The sequence below is a fragment of the Lutra lutra genome, chromosome 5, assembly GCF_902655055.1.
Source record: "Lutra lutra chromosome 5, mLutLut1.2, whole genome shotgun sequence".
Classification (NCBI taxonomy): Eukaryota; Metazoa; Chordata; class Mammalia; order Carnivora; family Mustelidae; genus Lutra; species Lutra lutra.
In genome coordinates, this window is record NC_062282.1 from 73,380,263 (window position 1) to 73,397,310 (window position 17,048).

The 17,048-nt window shown below is 40.2% G+C and overlaps 1 protein-coding gene across 1 annotated transcript; it reads right to left on the reverse strand.

The window, feature by feature from the left end:
• Positions 1-311: 311 nt before the first annotated feature.
• On the reverse strand, positions 312-15,541 carry C5H5orf15 (chromosome 5 C5orf15 homolog). The gene is made up of 3 exons (XM_047730853.1): positions 15,367-15,541; positions 3,009-3,535; positions 312-1,813 (listed from the first exon to the last, which is right to left on the reverse strand). Exons 1-3 carry the CDS (start codon positions 15,503-15,505, stop codon positions 1,682-1,684), a joined length of 798 nt encoding a protein of 265 aa, XP_047586809.1. The 5' UTR covers positions 15,506-15,541; the 3' UTR covers positions 312-1,681.
• Between the last annotated feature and the right edge of the window lie 1,507 nt (positions 15,542-17,048).

Genomic DNA, 17,048 nt, shown 5'->3' on the forward strand with positions numbered 1-17,048 from the left:
CCTGATGGGAACCTTCAACAGGGAGACAACAAGGAGGCCAGAACACCAGAAACTATACACTGATTTAGCTGCTTTACTTTTCTTTGCAATCCTACTTTGCCAGTTTTCAATAAACTTCAGTACCAAGCAGAAAACTGGACCTAAACTAGAATTTGAAATCTAAGAGGATTCAAAGAGGCAGCGTACTACTGCTAAAAGGAACAAAAACAAGCTGGTCAGTTTAGCTTCCTCCCAAACAAAGCATGACCCCTGTCACCACCCAAAGGAAGGACTCCATGCCATCATTAAAATGAAACACACTTGTAATATCATAGATTTATATCTTTGCCATTTATTTTTAAAATCTTATTCAAAATATTAAATAATACAATTTCAGATATGAAAAATTACTGCAATAAAACAGTTCAGGTGTATTTCCACTGTGCTCCCCTTCCTTATCCCGGACGGTAAAATGTCCACCTGAAAGAAATGGTGGACTGCCCTACTTCTTCCATCTTCACACAAAGCACATGCCCACTGGCTCGCCTGGGCTTTCTGAACAAGTGTTCAACATATAGTAAGGGTTATGTTTTCTAAAAAGTTGCAGTGACATTTGTAAGTCAACCATGGTTCAAATCACATATTTACATACTGATCAACTCTTTATTATATAAAGACAGGCTAAAATGAAATACAGTAAATAATTTCCAGTTGCTGTGAAAAACAAAACAGAAGAAAATAAAACAAGTACGGGGGAGAAAAAGTCAGTGTACACATATATCCTTTAGGTATACAAACAACTTCATTCAGGTATAATTTTAAATTGAAAGGCTTAGATACAATATTAGTTAAGTGATAATGGCCCCTAAGATTTATTCAAACTTACTATAAAGTAATAAACAAAGTGAACAAATCTGATACAATTCCAAACTCTACTCCTTACTTGAAAGCTTGGAGGAACCTGTGCTACAATCAATTGCTAACTAAAAGCAATTGTATGTGTATTTAATATTTTGCCACAATTTCTACCTCTAAATTTAATTCAGTAATTCAAGCCAAATATGGTATCTCTGGAACATTTTATCTATGTCCACTGCAAACCGCAGAGTCTCTCTATTGCCAGAATTTCTAGAAACATTTATTAATGTGTTGCCTAAAATTGCGGTCAGATTGAGCAATATCATTATCTTAAATTATGTTTAAATTATCCAAAATATGCAAATCAATTTTCCTGAAAGAAAAAATGATACTTATATGCCAAGCACTATTACACACATCCTTGTAGATTACAGTTTGGGAGCACAAAATGTGTGCTAAAAAAATAGTACTTGGATGGCAGAAAGAGAATCTGAGCCAGCAGTTCCAGATAACATTAGGATTTAGTTGAAGGCTAGGATCTTTTAAAACTAGCATTACTAATACTTCCAGAAGAAGCACAATAAAGAAATCCAAAACAAAACTAACAGAGAACGCTTAGCTCCACATTCTGGACACCTGATTAAATTTACCTCCAAAAGTGTAGATAAAAAATTATATGCTCCTTGTTTGTGACATTTCATTTCCAAAGCACCAAGGCAAAATAAAGAGAGACCCCCATCTCTCATTTAAGTACCAACTGCCTATGGCAAAACATCTGCACAATATTATATAAAAAAGTCAAGCAAATAAAATTACATAATAAGCCAACTCAAATCACAGTGCTTTAAAAAATATAATCATTGGTAATCTTCAGAGAAGGCATGGCCTCATTAACATTCTGGTCTAGACGATGATATTCCACTGTTTTGGAACAAAGACTATCACGCCATTTTCTGCTTTGAACCAGAAGGAAAATCTGGAAAAAAAATAAAATAAAATAAATTAGATATGCCAAAAAGAAAATAGAGGATATGCTAAAATTATAACAAGTATAAAAAGGTTTTATACAAGCCTAGGTTCCCAAATTCAAAAAGTAAAAAAACAATAACAAAAGGGCTTTATTTTCCCTCTTGTAGGGGCGCCTGGGTGGCTCAGTGGGTTAAAGCCTTCTGCCTTCGGCTCAGGTCATGATCCCAGGGTCCTGGGATCAAGCCCCACATGGGGCTCTCTGCTCAGCAGGGAGCCTGCTTCCTCCTCTCTGTCTCTGTCTGCCTCTCTGCCTACTTGTCTGTCAAATAAATAAATAAATAAATAATCTTTTAAAAAAAAAAAGGGGGCTTTATTTTCCCTCTTGTAAACAAAAACAGAGCTACTCAAATTTTAATGTACAGAGTGCTTGCTGAAGACTGATTCTGGATTCTATCTATAGAAATGAATTAGAAAACCACAGTGGAGCCCAGGAGTCTGCCTATTTAAAAGTCCCTTAGATGTTTAGAACAGATATGGCCCAATGTTTCAACACTGGGATAGAGTATCACTGGCACTTAAAATAAATATGTAATGATTTTATAGCCAGGAAGAAAAAATTATTAAATACTATTAAGTTCAATGCTTACTTAATTAGAAGTATTAAATTAACAATCTTTCTGGAGCACCTGGGGGACTCAGTCATTAAGCATCTGCCTTCGACTCAGGTCATGATCCCAGGGTCCTGGGATCGAGCCCCATGTCAGGCTTCCTGTTTGGCAGGAAGCCTGATTCTCCCTCTTGCACTCGCCCTGCTTGTGTTCCCTCTCTTACTGTGTCTCTGTCAAATAAATAAATAAAATCTTTAAAAAAAAAAAAAAAAAACCTTTCTCCATAAATATTCCCACTGAAGTAAAAATGGTAACTTAAGATGTAACATCTCTTTTTCAAAAACCACTAGGCTTTGGTTTTGCTCATTAAAAAACAATTCTACTTCTTTTTTTAGAAGCACACAAGGTAAAGCAATCTGTCTGTAATTTGCTAAAATATACCACAAGTTTATAAACTGATCAGACATCTTGAAATTTTACCATCAATTTAAACTTGACTGAAAAAGAAAAAAAATCTGAATTACCAAAACATTAATAAGAAATAGGACTGAGATAATAAAGGGCAATTAGAGGGGCTGAAAACCCCAAACATACCTTCCTTTTGTTGTGATATGTAATGTAAACAACAGCAATACAAAAAGCAAAAATAATAAGATGAAAAAAGAAATGGCTATCTTCCTCTTCAATATTTGAGGATGGGGTCTTAAAAGATCTCACTGACTGTTCAATTTCCATGTAGTTCCTGTTTTCTTCCAGAGCCTCACTCGACTCCTCATCCCTGGGGCTGGTGGTCCAGTCATAGTCTGGTTCTCCATAGTCTCCATTGTCCAGAGTGTCTTTGGCAGTGGACGGAGAACTATTGAGTGTGAGAAGATCCTCCTCCTCTATGCTGGGATCTTCATTGTTATCTGTTTCCTCTTGAGACAGAGAAGTAGTAGGTGAGGGATGAGGGGCTACAGATGCCCCTCCACCTTTCTCTGTACTAGCTGTGGGTTGGAGAGTGGTGCTGATTTGGAAGACAGAAAGGTTGGTTTGGTTTTCATGTGTTAAAGCACTCATATTTGGAGCAGAAACATCTTGCTGAGGTGCAGCGTGGCCCGGCAAATCAGTTTGTGGTTGAGCTAGAATAAAGAATATTAAACTGAAAGCTCCAACTTCATCTCCACCAGGCTACAAGCATATTTACCTAAATTTTTCACTAAGCATTTCTCTTTGCCAAATTCCTTTCCCTTGAGAATTTGTTAGTAAGTCTCAATGGCCAGCAATCAGTTACATGTCTTCTTAGTCAACTATTCATTAGGTAATAACTCTTTAGCCAGAAAGTAACAAGTTTAGCACTGTAAAAGACCTACTACATTACACAGCCTGTCATCAAAAGAAAAAGGAAAGAACAGATGGGGTAACTTTGGGTCACAATGGTAAAATTCACACAAAGCTCTTTCTTATCCATCCCCTCTGTTTTCATTTCAAAAAGGGGCTGGACTTCAATAACCCTTGTGCAGACTGCCCCCCATCTCCAGAACAGAAAGACTGGTGGCCGATCCTGGCTCAAGCAGGTCACAAACTAGATACAAAATGTGAACCTATCAGGTGCCTAGGTGGCTCAATCAGTCAGGCATCTGCTTTTTGGCTAAGGTCATGATCCCAGAGTCCGGGGATAAAGCCCTAAGTCTGGCTCTCTGCTTAGCAGGGAGTCTGCTTCTCCCACTACCTCTGACGCTCGCCCTGCTTGTGCTTTCTTTCTCTCTCTCTCTCTCTCTCAAATAAATAAATAAAATCTTTCTAAAAAATGTGAACCTAAATATTTTCAATACAATACAACAAATTTAAGAGGAACTATAAGCAAGCTGTAATCAGCATTTCTAAGGGATACTAGAACCTGAAGACCAACTTTCCCTTCGTCCTTCCTTTCTTTCTTTTAGGTACTCTTAGGAAGAAGAAAGCGAAAACTCAAGGGGAAGAAATGGAAATTGGATTAGAAACTTGAAAACTAAGTGTGAACTAGACTATTTTATTTTTTTTAAGATTTTATTTATTTGACAGACAGAGATCATAAGTAGGCAGAGAGGCAGGCAGAGAGAGGAGGAAGCAGGCTCTCTGCTGAGCAGAGAGCCCGATGCGGGGCTTGATCCCAGCACCCTGAGATCATGACTTGAGTGGAAAGGCAGAGGCTTTAACCCACTAAGCCACCCAGGCGCCCTGAACTAGACTATTTTAAAGATTGGGTAAGGCAATCCAGAATGGGAATGACACCAAATACGTACAAGCTCTTATTTCCCTATGCTCCCACCCACTCAGTATGGTTTACTAAAGTAGTTTAAATTATTTACAGAAGTACCTCTATACGCCAAAAGTTCAGAAGAATCCCTGCTGAAATTTAACAGTGTTTCTAATATACAATCTAATGTAGTATCTGTTGAAAAGCTTCAAGAATACCCATTATACTTGTAAAAAAAAAAAAAATGAACTGTCTGGGGCACCTGGGTAGTGTAGTCAGTCAAGCATCTAACTTGATTTTGGCTCAGCATCTCAGCTGAGATTTTGGCTCATGATCTCAGCATCGTGAGGTCAAGCCTGTGTTGGGCTCCACATTTAGAAGAGTCTACTTAAGACTCTCCTTCTCCTTCTGCCCTTCCCCAATTCATGCTCTCTCTCTCTCTCTCTGAAAGTATATAAATCTTTTTTTTTTTAAAGATGAGCTGTCGCATGAGATCTAAAAAGACAAAGATACTATTTTAAAGCCTATCAAATTAAAGTAAAATATTTTATAGGGGTAAGATTAAACCAAATCATTCCTGGGCTTTCACAAACATGTGCATGCACGTAAATCAACAACCTAACAGACCACTCTTTGTTCAAACATGTAATACTTAAATACATGAATACACTCTGGTTTGTGTACCATAGTTGACAACTCTTTTGTATAGAAAAAATGGCTAGTTTCAATGAGACTGACTGGAATCTCTTAGAAAAAATAATTAGTAAATTGGTTAAAAAAATTAGTAAATTAGTAAAACTGCCTTAAAGTATTTTCAACAGTTGGCTCCTTGAAACTTTCCATTAGAAGAAAACAAAGAAAGAGGGCCTACAATTGAGTACAGTAGTCAGAAAACAAGAATTTTAAAAGACTTCTTATATTTGCATTTACAAATTACTATTTCTCTGGTGTATTTAACTTTCTTGTCGAAGTTAGGGAAAATATGATTTAAAAGCTAATTTTTTTAAAGGACTTTATTTATTTATTTGAGAGACAGAGAGAATGAGAGAGAGAGAGAGAGCATGAGTGGAGAAAGGTCAATGGAAAAGCAGACTCCGGGACTTGATCCCGGGACTCCAGTATCATGACCTGAGCCAAAGGCAGTCACTGAGCCACCCAGGCACCTCAAAAGCTAATTTTTTTTAAAGCTGGGAGCCAACTAACTAACCTTCACTTTTTAAAAAATTGTTTTTCTATATGTGACTTTTAGAATAATCATATATAGTGCTCACTTCAGCAGCACATATACTTTAAAATAGAACAATCATGTATATTTAAAGGACACAAGCTGATAGGAGTGCAAATGACTGTAATTATCCCCACCTCCCACCCCTTTCCATGTCCAGAAACGGATCCACTGTGCTCTCTGGAATTCAGTGAGATATCAGCAAATCCCTTCTTTTATCCCTTACTTTCTTTTTATAACTGAAAACTGCTCTCCCTTAAAGATACAATTTCCCTGAAGTCCTTTTAATTAACATTTGTTTATTCACCCACATCCTCGCACCACTGGGTTTGGAAGAGGGGAAAGTATTCTGGGGTGGGCGGGGGGGGGGGGCAGAGGGCCCTTCCAAACCATTTTCACATCCCCCCCCCCCCCCTTAAATGCACCAGCCTTGATTCGCCCATCATCAGCTATAACCCAATAACCTTTGTCCATCAAAGTTCCTATTCTCAATGATTTTAGCTCCTGGCTAAAATCAGTTCATTCTACCCAAGTGCTCCTGTCTTGAATTCAAAATCCTTGACCTCTCTTCTGATAAGCCAGACCTTCCCCTTATCTTATCAAACTTATCAAACCTTAACTTATCAAACCATGGTCACTATCATCACAACTCTTCCATAATCTCAACTGCATGCAACCTACTTGCTGACATGACCACCTATCCTAATTCATTCCCTTGCCTTCATAGTCCAAAAGGACCTACAATTCTCTGATCCCACCATCTTTTCAGTCCCCCATGACCACCATCCCATCCTTGCCCAATACCCTTGTCCTTTCTCTTTACCAAGATTCAATTTTGTAGTCAGCCATGAACCCTCCCCTATGTACACCACCAATCCCCTTCCCCCTTGCTCACGCTGTCCCATTCACTTGGCAAGGCTACATCCCAAGTTCAATCAAACTCTCTGACTACTCCCCATCTACACCAAGCAGCTAAACACGGCTGGAAATAAATATACAATCATGTCACCATTTTTATTTCATTTTAAATTCAATGCCAAAGATTCAGGTGTACATGTAATGTTGCTGGCAATTATATTGTATATTTCTAGTCCATTTAGCCTCCCACTCCCTTAGGAGACCACTCCATTCACAAGCTCCTCTGTTCTCAAAAACACCTTCTCTATTGTCCTCATTTTCAACGGATGGCATTACTTCCTAACTGCTCTGAGAAAAAGGAAGCCATGAGAAGAAAATTTACATGAACTACCAGAACTCTAGACTTATAAATCCAACCGCTTGGGCGCCTGGGTGGCTCAGTGGGTTGAGCCGCTGCCTTCAGCTCAGGTTGTGATCTCAGGGTCTTGGGATCGAGTCCCACATCGGGCTCTCTGCTCAGCAGGGAGCCTGCTTCCCTCCCTCTCTCTACCTGCCTCTCTGTCTACTTGTGATATCTGTCAAATAAATAAATAAAATCTTTAAAAATAAATAAATAAATAAATCCAACCGCTACTTGACATCTCCTCTTGGATGTCTGACTTTCAAATTAACATATTCAAAATGGGGACGCCTGGGTGGCTCAGTTGGTTGGACGACTGCCTTCGGCTCAGGTCATGATCCTGGAATCCCGGGATTGAGTCCCACATCAGGCTCCCAGCTCCATGGGGAGTCTGCTTCTCCCTCTGACCTTCTCCTAGCTCATGCTCTCTCTCACTGTCTCTCTCTCAAATAAATAAATAAAATCTTTAACATATTCAAAATGAATTCTTACTTAGGCTTCCAGAAGAATGGGAATAGACAAACTTTTCCCTATTCCTCCACTGAAAACAACTAACCCTGGATATTATATACAAAATAACATAAGACTCTGAAAGGTGGAAAGAATAAGGCAGAGTGGTTAGAGAATTCAGGACCTGAGGAACAACCTAGTTGTGACTTCCCTGGATTTTCTTTTTCCCTCGCGTATTCTAGACCTGTAGCTGAAGAAACCAACATGGAAACATCAACGAGTATGTACAAAAACATGCCCTCTCCTGTCCCACTGCAAAAAAAAAAAAAAAAAAAAAAAAAAAAAAAAAAGCCTGTTCTCTCTAACCAAAAAAATTAGGAGAGTGGCAGCCTAGCAAGAAAGAAAACTTTAGACAATGACTGCTCTACTCCAGGCAAACATTTACACACACACACACACACTGTAGCTCTGCTCCCATCCATACCAGCAAAGGCCAAGTAGAAAGCCTACTGCAGAAGCCACCTTCTGCTGGCTGTAATAAGGTGCCTCTTCCCCCTCCACAGTGTAATGGTGTCAGAAGAGTCCTAGTATACAGTCAAGACTTTAATCATCATCCAGTAGTAACTAGGCCACCCCCACCACTAGATAAGGGGAGACAGAATTCCCACCGTGGTCTAGAAGTAACAAGAAGACCATCACCCTTTGGGTGTCAACAGAGATCAAGTGGAGACCCTAGAGTTCTACATCTACCTGACAGTACTGTGCAGCAAACCCCTCCTCCCCTGCCAGAGCAAGGTCATAAAAAGCCAACCAAAAGAGAAAGTTAAGACCCAAGTCTTAACTTAACACAAACTCCCACAACTCACCCAGTATGAAATACATCATGTGAATAGCCCCATAACTATTAACACAATTGAATCTTTAATTTTAAAACTCCCAAAGAATTAATCTCCAGTCCCAAATGGTTTTATAGAGAATTAAATGTTTAAAGAACTATCACCAACTCTACAGAATCTCTCCCAGAGAACATGAGGAAACACTGTGCAATTTATTTTATGAAGCCAATATTATCTTGATACCAAAACCAAAACCACTATAGATAAAGAAAACTACACACTAATATTTTTCATGAACATAGCTGCAAAAATCCTTAACAAAATATTAGCAAATAGAAATCAGTAATATATAAAAAGAATAATATTCCATGAACAAAGGTTATTCCAGGGTGCAAAACTAATTCAGTATTCAAAAATCAATCAATGCAATCTACCATATTAACAAGTTAAATAAACCTTGACCTAAGTCTCACACCTTATACAAAAATGAACTAAAAATAGATCACAGGAGCACCTGGCTGCCTCAGTCAGAGGACCATGTGACTCTTGATCCTTGGGTCATGAGTCCAAGCCCCACACTGGGTGTAAAGATTACTTTAAAAAATAACAATAATAAATAAATACAATAAAAATATAAATGGGTCACACATTTTTTTAAAGATTTTATTTATTCATTTGAGAGAGAGAGAGACAGAGACCACAAGCAGGGGGAGAAGGAGAAGTAGACACCCCCTATCCCCTGCTGCTGAGCTGTTAATCCAACGCAGGACTGGATCCCCAGACCTGGAGATCACAACCTGAGCCAAAGGCAGATGTTCAACCCTCTGAGCCAGCCAGGCACCCTTGGATCACAAATTTCAATGTAAAATGTAGGGATACCTAGGGGCTCAGTCAGTTAAGCATCCAACTCTTGGTTTCAGCTGAGGTCATGATCTCAGGGTCATGAGATCAAGGCCACCTCAGGCTCCAAACTCAACACAGATTCTGCTTGAAATTCTCTCCTTCTTTCTTTCCCTTCCCCTGGGCTCCTCCCCTTGCTCTGAAGTGCACACACATGCTTGCTCTCTCAAATAAATCTTTAAAAAATAAAAATAAATGTAAAATCATAAAGCTTTTAGAAAAAGACAAAGGGAAAAAATCTTTAGAATCTAGGACTAGGGCGCCTGGGTGGCTCAGTGGGTTAAGCCGCTGCCTTAGGCTCAGGTCATGATCTCAGGGTCCTGGGATCGAGTCCCGCATCGGGCTCTCTGCTCAGCAGGGAGTCTGCTTCCCTCTCTCTCTCTCTCTCTCTCTGCCTGCCTCTCTGTCTACTTGTGATCTCTGTCAAATAAATAAATAAAATCTTTAAAAAAAAAAAAAAAGAATCTAGGACTAGGCACAAATTTGTAGACCTGACACCAAAAACACAGTACACAAAAAGAAAAAAAAAATCCATAAATTTGATTTATCAAAATGAAAAACTTTTGCTCCATGAAAGACTTTCCTGTGAGGATTAAAAGATAAGTTATATAAAGGAGAAATATTTGTGAGACCCAATGCAAAAAAGGACTAGTATCCAGAATACATTAAAAAAAACCTGAAAACTCGGGGCACCTGGGTGGCTCAGTGGGTTGGGCCTCTGCTTTCGGTTCGAGTCATTACCTCGGGGTCCTGGGATCGAGCCCTGCATTGGGCTCTCTGCTTGGCAGGGAGCCTGCTTCCCCCTCTCTCTCTCTCTCTGCCTGCCTCTCTGCCTACTTATGATCTCTCTCTCTGTCAAATTAAAGAAAAAAAAAATCTGAAAACTCAAAAATGAAAAACCTAACCATCCAATTAGAACACAGGCAACAGACATAGAGGCACATTTCACTGACGAGAATACACAGATGACAAATAAGCACAGGAAAAGATATTAGCCACTAGGGAAATGCAAATTAAAACCACAATAAAGATATCACTGTATACCTATCAGAATGACTAAAATAAAAAGTAATGACAATACCAAATATTGGCAAAGATGCAGAGAAGCTAGATCACTTAAATGCTGCTGGTGGTAACATAAAATAGGACAACTATGCCAGAAAACAGTTTGGCAGTTCCTTAAAAAACTAAATACGTAACTACCATATGACCCAGCTACTGTACTCCTGGGCATTTATCCCAAAGAAATGAAAACTTACAATCACACAGAAAATCCATACATGAAAGTCTGTAGCAGCTTTAATCATAAAAACCAAAAACTGGAAGCAACCCAGATGTCCTTCAAAGGATGAATGGTTAAACAAGTGCAGTGTGTCTATATAATATCAGAGTATTACTCAGCAATAAAAAAAAAAAAAAACTACTGACACATGAAACAACTTGATGAATCTCCAAAGAATTACGCTAGGTAAAAAAATAAAAATTTTAAAAAAGCCAATTCCAAAAAGCTACATACTATATGATTCCATTTATATCACATTCTTCAAATGATAAAATTAAAGAAATAAAGAACAGATTAGTGATTGTCAGGATTTCAGGATGGAGTGGGGATAGGAAGGAAGTAGGCGTGACTATAAAAAACAACACAAGAGGTTGATGAAAATGCTCTTATATCTTGACTGTATCCACGTTAATACTGTGGATGTGACATGGTACTACAGTTTCTTAAGATGGGGAAATGGGTAAAGGGTATACAGAATCTATATTATTTCTTACAATTGCAAGTGAATCTATAAGTATTTCAAAATAAAAAGTTTAAGGAAACATACTTTTACTTCCCACTCCAAAAAGAGTAAGGCCTTCTAAACCCTCTGCCTGCTTCTACTTTAACTCCTACTGTCTGCTTTTGACATAGCAGCCAGAGTCATCCTGTAAAAACTTAAGTTCAATTATGCTTAAAACCCTCCGGGAGCTCCCCATTTCTCTCAAATGTAAAACTCTAAGTCTTTGTAATAGCCTACAAGATCCTAATGATCTGGCACCCATTACCTCAACCTCATCTCTTACTAAACTCCCAAACTACTCTATCCCTGTTGCCTACTTAACAGATAGCAATACCTGTTTACTGAATACGCTCTTGACCCAATTCTCACCACAAACCCTACACTACTTCCCAAGTAGCATCTTTGCACCTATCACACTCTGTAAAAAGCCTTTCCCATAGTTTTCAGGCAGGCAAAACCCCACTCATTCTTCTAAGGGTATCTCCAATATCACTCCATTTGTTATTATAACTCCAATACCTAGCACCAAGTAGGAGCAAAATTAATAAGTATTATTCAGGGGCGCCTGGGTGGCTCAGTGGGTTAAGCCTCTCTCTGCCTTCAGCTCAGGTCATGATCTCAGGGTCCTAGGATTGAGCCCCACATCGGACTCTCTGCTCAGCAGGGAGCCTGCTTCCTCCTTTCTACATTAAATTCTTTTTTTTTATGGGTCCCTTTAAAAAACTGTCTTAAAATAGATTACAACAATAATTCTTAAACAAGAATGCAGAGTACCCTGAGAATTCATTCAGAATGGGCACTGAGGCAACAGTGCCTCAAAAATTAAACATATTACACATTAAATTTAGGTGATCATTTGGGAGCAATCCGATGGCATACATAGAAAGTAGGCACTTTTGAAATGACGTGGTAAGACCTAATCATAAGATGATCATCCAGTGATCCAAAACAATGCTTATATTAATTTTTTTAGATTTTGTCAAAATAAAAATATAAAACTTTAAAATCCTTACAGATTGCCAAGAATACAACCAAGTACTGCAATTTTAAGAAACCTAGTATGAGGGGCGCCTAGGTGGCTCAGTGGGCAGGTGAGAATTCTACCACCGAACCACCAATGCCCAGTAGGTGGCTCAGTGGGTTAAAGCCTCTGCCTTCAGCTCAGGTCATGATCCCAGGGTCCTAGAATAGAGCCCCGCATCGGGCTCTCTGCTCAGCAGGGAGCCTGCTTCCCTTCCTCTCTCTCTCTCTCTCTCTCTGCCTGCCTCTCTGCCTACTTGTGATCTCTATCTGTCAAATAAATAAATAAATAAAATAAAATCTTAAAAAAAAAAAAACCTAATATGAAACAAGTTTAAATAAATCTAATGCAGTAACTTCCTAACTTTCTATGCTTAGTTGAAGTTTGGAACTCAACACATCTTATTTGGCTGTTATTTTTTTAATTAAAAGAGTAATTACGTTGGGGTGCCTGGGTGGTTCAGTCTGTTAGGTGTCTGTCTTTGGCTTGGGTCATGATCCCAGGGTAGCTGAGACTGAGCCACGAACTGGGCTCCCTGCTCGGCAGGGAGTCTGCTTCTCCCTCTCCCTCTGCTCCTCCCCCTGCTTGTGTTCTCTCAAAATAAATTTTAAAATCTTTAAAATAAAAAAAAATTAAACAAAAGAGTCTTAAAATTACTTGAAATTGCTCTATCATAAGGTAAGCTTACAAAAAACACTTCTCTTACCAAATTTTAACAAATGGCATGCTGCACTGCAATGTAGCTGCTTCCTTCTTAGGAGCATATGTTAGTTTACATTCAAATTATTTTTAGTAGAGAATAAGAATTTTAAATTGAGGGCGCCTGGGTGGCTCAGTGGGTTAAGCCGCTGCCTTCGGCTCAGGTCATGATCTCAGGGTCCTGGGATCGAGTCCTGCATCGGGCTCTCTGCTCAGCGGGGAGCCTGCTTCCCTCTCTCTCTCTCTCTCTCTCTCTGCCTGCCTCTCCGTCTACTTGTGATCTCTCTCTGTCAAATAAATAAAATCTTTAAAATAAAAAAAAAGAATTTTAAATTGACAGAAAGATTTAATAAAAAAAAAAAAGATTATCTAAAATGTCCCAGTTTAGTTGGAGCAATATTTATGGCGCTCTAATAAATAGAAACAAGAAGACACCTTAATACTCCACACTCCCCCCTTGCTTGACCCTCCCTACAAAATTTTCAACCAGGGGAAAAGCTGTTTATGAACTACAGTTACTAGCTATATATCCCTCAAACTGTATGTCTTAATCATTCCAGTAAGAAATATAAATGCTTAAATGTCAGGTTTTGTCTTAAATGATTAAATAACCAAAACAATCATACTACGTAAGTACTTTGGGAAAAGGAATTATCTGCATCAACCAAAGAAATCCTCGTTATATTCTACTCCTGATGAAAGGGCCTTGTGAAAATGAATCTCAGTCCTGCCCCACAAACTTAAAATGCTTCTGGGATGGTGGCTGCCCTGCCCTCACTGCTGCTGGGGAAACCTAAGGAAGTAACCACAGCACTGTAGACGACGAATGTATGGCTAGACAGCCCCTGTTGGCAAATAAGAAAACACTATCCCATTCACAGTTTTTCATCTGAAAATTCAAAAAAGATTTAAGAAGAAGAGCAGGGCTATGTCTGCCTAAAGAAAAAAGGGAATACTAAACAAAATACTGCTTAATCATTACAAATTCTTATTAATAGATTTGTCCCCCTAAGTCTCAGGCCCTAAGTTACACACTTCTTTATTTCCTGATAAAGCCTTCAATATCTTCATTCACAATATAACATTTCTAAGAAAAGAAATACTTAATCATGTAGCATTATTTACAACAGCCAAGATAGCGAAACAACCTAAATGCCTATGGATGGACGAACAGGTAAATATGGGGTGTGTATATACAATGGAATAATACTCAGCCACACACTCACAAAAAATGAACTACAGCATTTGTGACAACATGGATGGACCTTGAAGCACTATGCTAATTGAAATAAGTCAGAGAAAGACAAATACCATATGATTTCACCTCTATACGGTGGGGTGGGGGGGGATCAAAACAACAACAAACAAGCAAACAAGCCAAACTCATAGAGAAGAGACTGGTGGTTGCCAGAAAAGAGGGAATTGGAGGTTGGTGAAATGGTAGAGGAGCACCAAAAGGAAGAAACTCCCAATTACAAAATAAGTCATGAGGATGTAATAAATAGCATGGTGACTATGGTCAGTAATAGAGTAATAATGCATATTTGAAAGCTGCAAAGAGAGTAAATCTTAAAAGCTCTTATTATAAGAAAAAAAATTTTGTAACTGTTACAAAATGTGATATGTTGTAACTACATTTACTGAAGTGATCAGTTCCTGGTGTACACGAATACCAAATTTATGTTGTACACCTGAATCTAGCATGTTATATGCTAATCATACCTAAATAAATAATAAAAAGAATTTTAATAAAAATTTTTTAATGAAATAAAATCCTACGACTCTATTTAAATGAAGCAGTCTTTTCCAGCTAACCCAGGACACAAGGAACCATGTTTACCAAGAATCTCCCTTGTCACCTTCCTCCTCTCCTCCTCCCAAGCCCCTCAGGAGCCCAAAGCCTCAGTATTCTGGCTCTTTACCAAGCACCAGAACCTCCCAGATCTCAGAGATGCACCAGTATCCTAAGACAGCTTTCTCCCCTTCACTTTTGCTCTCCAAAATTATTCCATCAGCTCAGTCTGGTCAGTGCCCCGGCCCACCCTGGTCTTTACCACTTACCTCACCGTTCTGGAAACCGCCCACACTCCCCTGGCCCTACTGGACCCCTGCGTGCCTCCCCCGCCCCCCCCCCCCCGGCGTTGGGACCCTCTCTAGACACCACACCTCCTAACCGCAGTCATCTCCTCAGCATCTGTCCCCTCTGTCCCCTCACGACTGCGAGCAATTTCGGAGACCCCACCACCGCCATACCCTGTAGCAACCCATTCTTCAAGACTCCCTAGATACCAACACCACTCCTCCCTCCACGCCCATCTACATACTCTGCTCCCCGCTCCCTGGATCCCCGCATCTCTCATCCCCATTTCTCGGCTTCTCAGAGACCCCACCTCCTCAGACACCCTACCCTCCGTCCTCGCCCCTAGAGACCCTGCCCTGTCTACACAGTGCCATCTGCTCCGGACACTCCGAAGCGTCATTTCCCCCGCCGGGCCTGACTCCCCGCCGGTGCTGGCCCTCCGCGTCTTCCCGCGCCCGCCCTGCCGCCGCGCCCCCTTTACCACTGGACATGGTGGCGGACGCAAGCAGGAGCGCCGGGACCAGCGGCCACGCCAATACTCCGGGGATCTGAAGGCCGGGCGAAGGCCGCAGTTTCCTTTGCACAGTTCCCCTCATCCTCCTCAAGGCAGCAGCGGCCATAACGGACTCCGCCAGGAGCCTGCGCGGTTGCTAGGCTCTACGTCATGACATCAGACACTGCGTAAGGCACCACGGCCTGAGGCATCTACGTCCCAACGTGATGACGTCGCAACCCAGCGCGGCTCTCAGGAAACCCGCCAAGGAGGAAGCGTATGGAGCTGTTGCAGCCAGTCCGCCCCACGCAAGCCCCTGGCGGCATGAGGCTGTAAAGTGTTAGACGTAGAGAGGGTCAGAGCGCGGCCCTCCCTGCCTTCCATGTGACGGGATACTCTATAGTTCAGGGAAGTATTTTAAAACATTGGTTTGTTTGGTTTTTTTAAGACTATTTTTCAGTAATCTCTATACCCAAAGTGGGACCCGAACTTACAACCTTGAGATCAAGTGTGACATGCTTTATGGACTGAACCAGCCAGGTGCCCCTAAAACATTGTTAGAAGAAAGGGGCACCTGGGTGGCTCAGTGGGTTAAGCAACCAACTTTTTTTTTTTTAACTCAATTAATTAACATATAGTGTATTATCAGTTTCAGAGGTTGAGTTCGGTGATTCATCAGTGTTATATAACACCCAGTGCTCATTCCATTAGGTGCCATCCTTAATGCTCATCAGCCAGTTACCCATCCCCCCCTCCTCCCACGCTCCCCCTTCCCTCCAACAACCCTCAGATTGTTTCCTATGATTAAGAATGTCAGGGTTTGTCTCTCTCTCTGATTTCATTTCGTTTTATTTTCCCCTCCCTTCCCCCGTACTCCCGTTTTGTTTCTTAAATTCCACATAGGAGTAAAATCATAGGTAATTGTCTTTCTCTGACTGACTTAAGCGGCCAGCTCTTGATTTTGGCTCAAATCACCATCTCAGGGCGGTGAGATCAAGCCCTACCTCCACCTCCATGCTCAGGGGGCACTCTGCTTCGGATTCTCTCTCCCTCTGCCTCTCCTGCTCTCTCTCTTTCTCTCAAATAAATTAAAATCTTTTTAAAAAAACGTTGAAAGGGAAGTAGCTGCCCTTCCTCTCCCAAAGGCAAATGAAACCCAACTGTTCACAGCAGCTGTATCTAGGTGGTGGAATTATAGGTAAATATTTTACTTTTTATCTTTCTCCTAATTATTTATTACTTCAACAGATATTTAGCACCTTCTCATATTTCAGTATACAGCAATTAACAAACCACATACCCTTTGTACAGTTTGTGAGGAAGACAATAGTGCAAAATACACACTATACAATGGTAAAGGCGTAATGGAGAAAAAGCACGAAAAGCAGGCCAGAAAGTAGGGTGCAAACAGCCTCCACATTTCCTACAATATGCTTCTGTTACTTTTTAAATTTTGTGACTTAAAACCCCCAATATATGAAAATGCAGATTAGCATTCCCTCACAGCCTTGACACATGCTTTGGCCTGTTTGTTCTGCAAATTTTTTTTTTCTAAAAATGGATTTTACTAAATGCCATTAGTTATAAAAAGTTGTCATAAACAGAGTGTCTGCAAATGTTTCTTAAATAAATGTCTGTAGGCTTAAAATCATAGAAGTTCCACTGGATTG

Excerpts from the sequence above, each read along its gene's own strand:
- C5H5orf15 (XM_047730853.1), bottom strand. The coding sequence starts at position 15,505 with ATGGCCGCTGCTGCCTTGAGGAGGATGAGGGGAACTGTGCAAAGGAAA. Across the intron at positions 3,536-15,366 it reads GTCCGCCACCATGTCCAGTG|CTCAACCACAAACTGATTTG; the intron begins GTAAAGGGGGCG and ends TCTTTATTCTAG. Across the intron at positions 1,814-3,008 it reads CATATCACAACAAAAGGAAG|ATTTTCCTTCTGGTTCAAAG; the intron begins GTATGTTTGGGG and ends TTTTTTTTCCAG.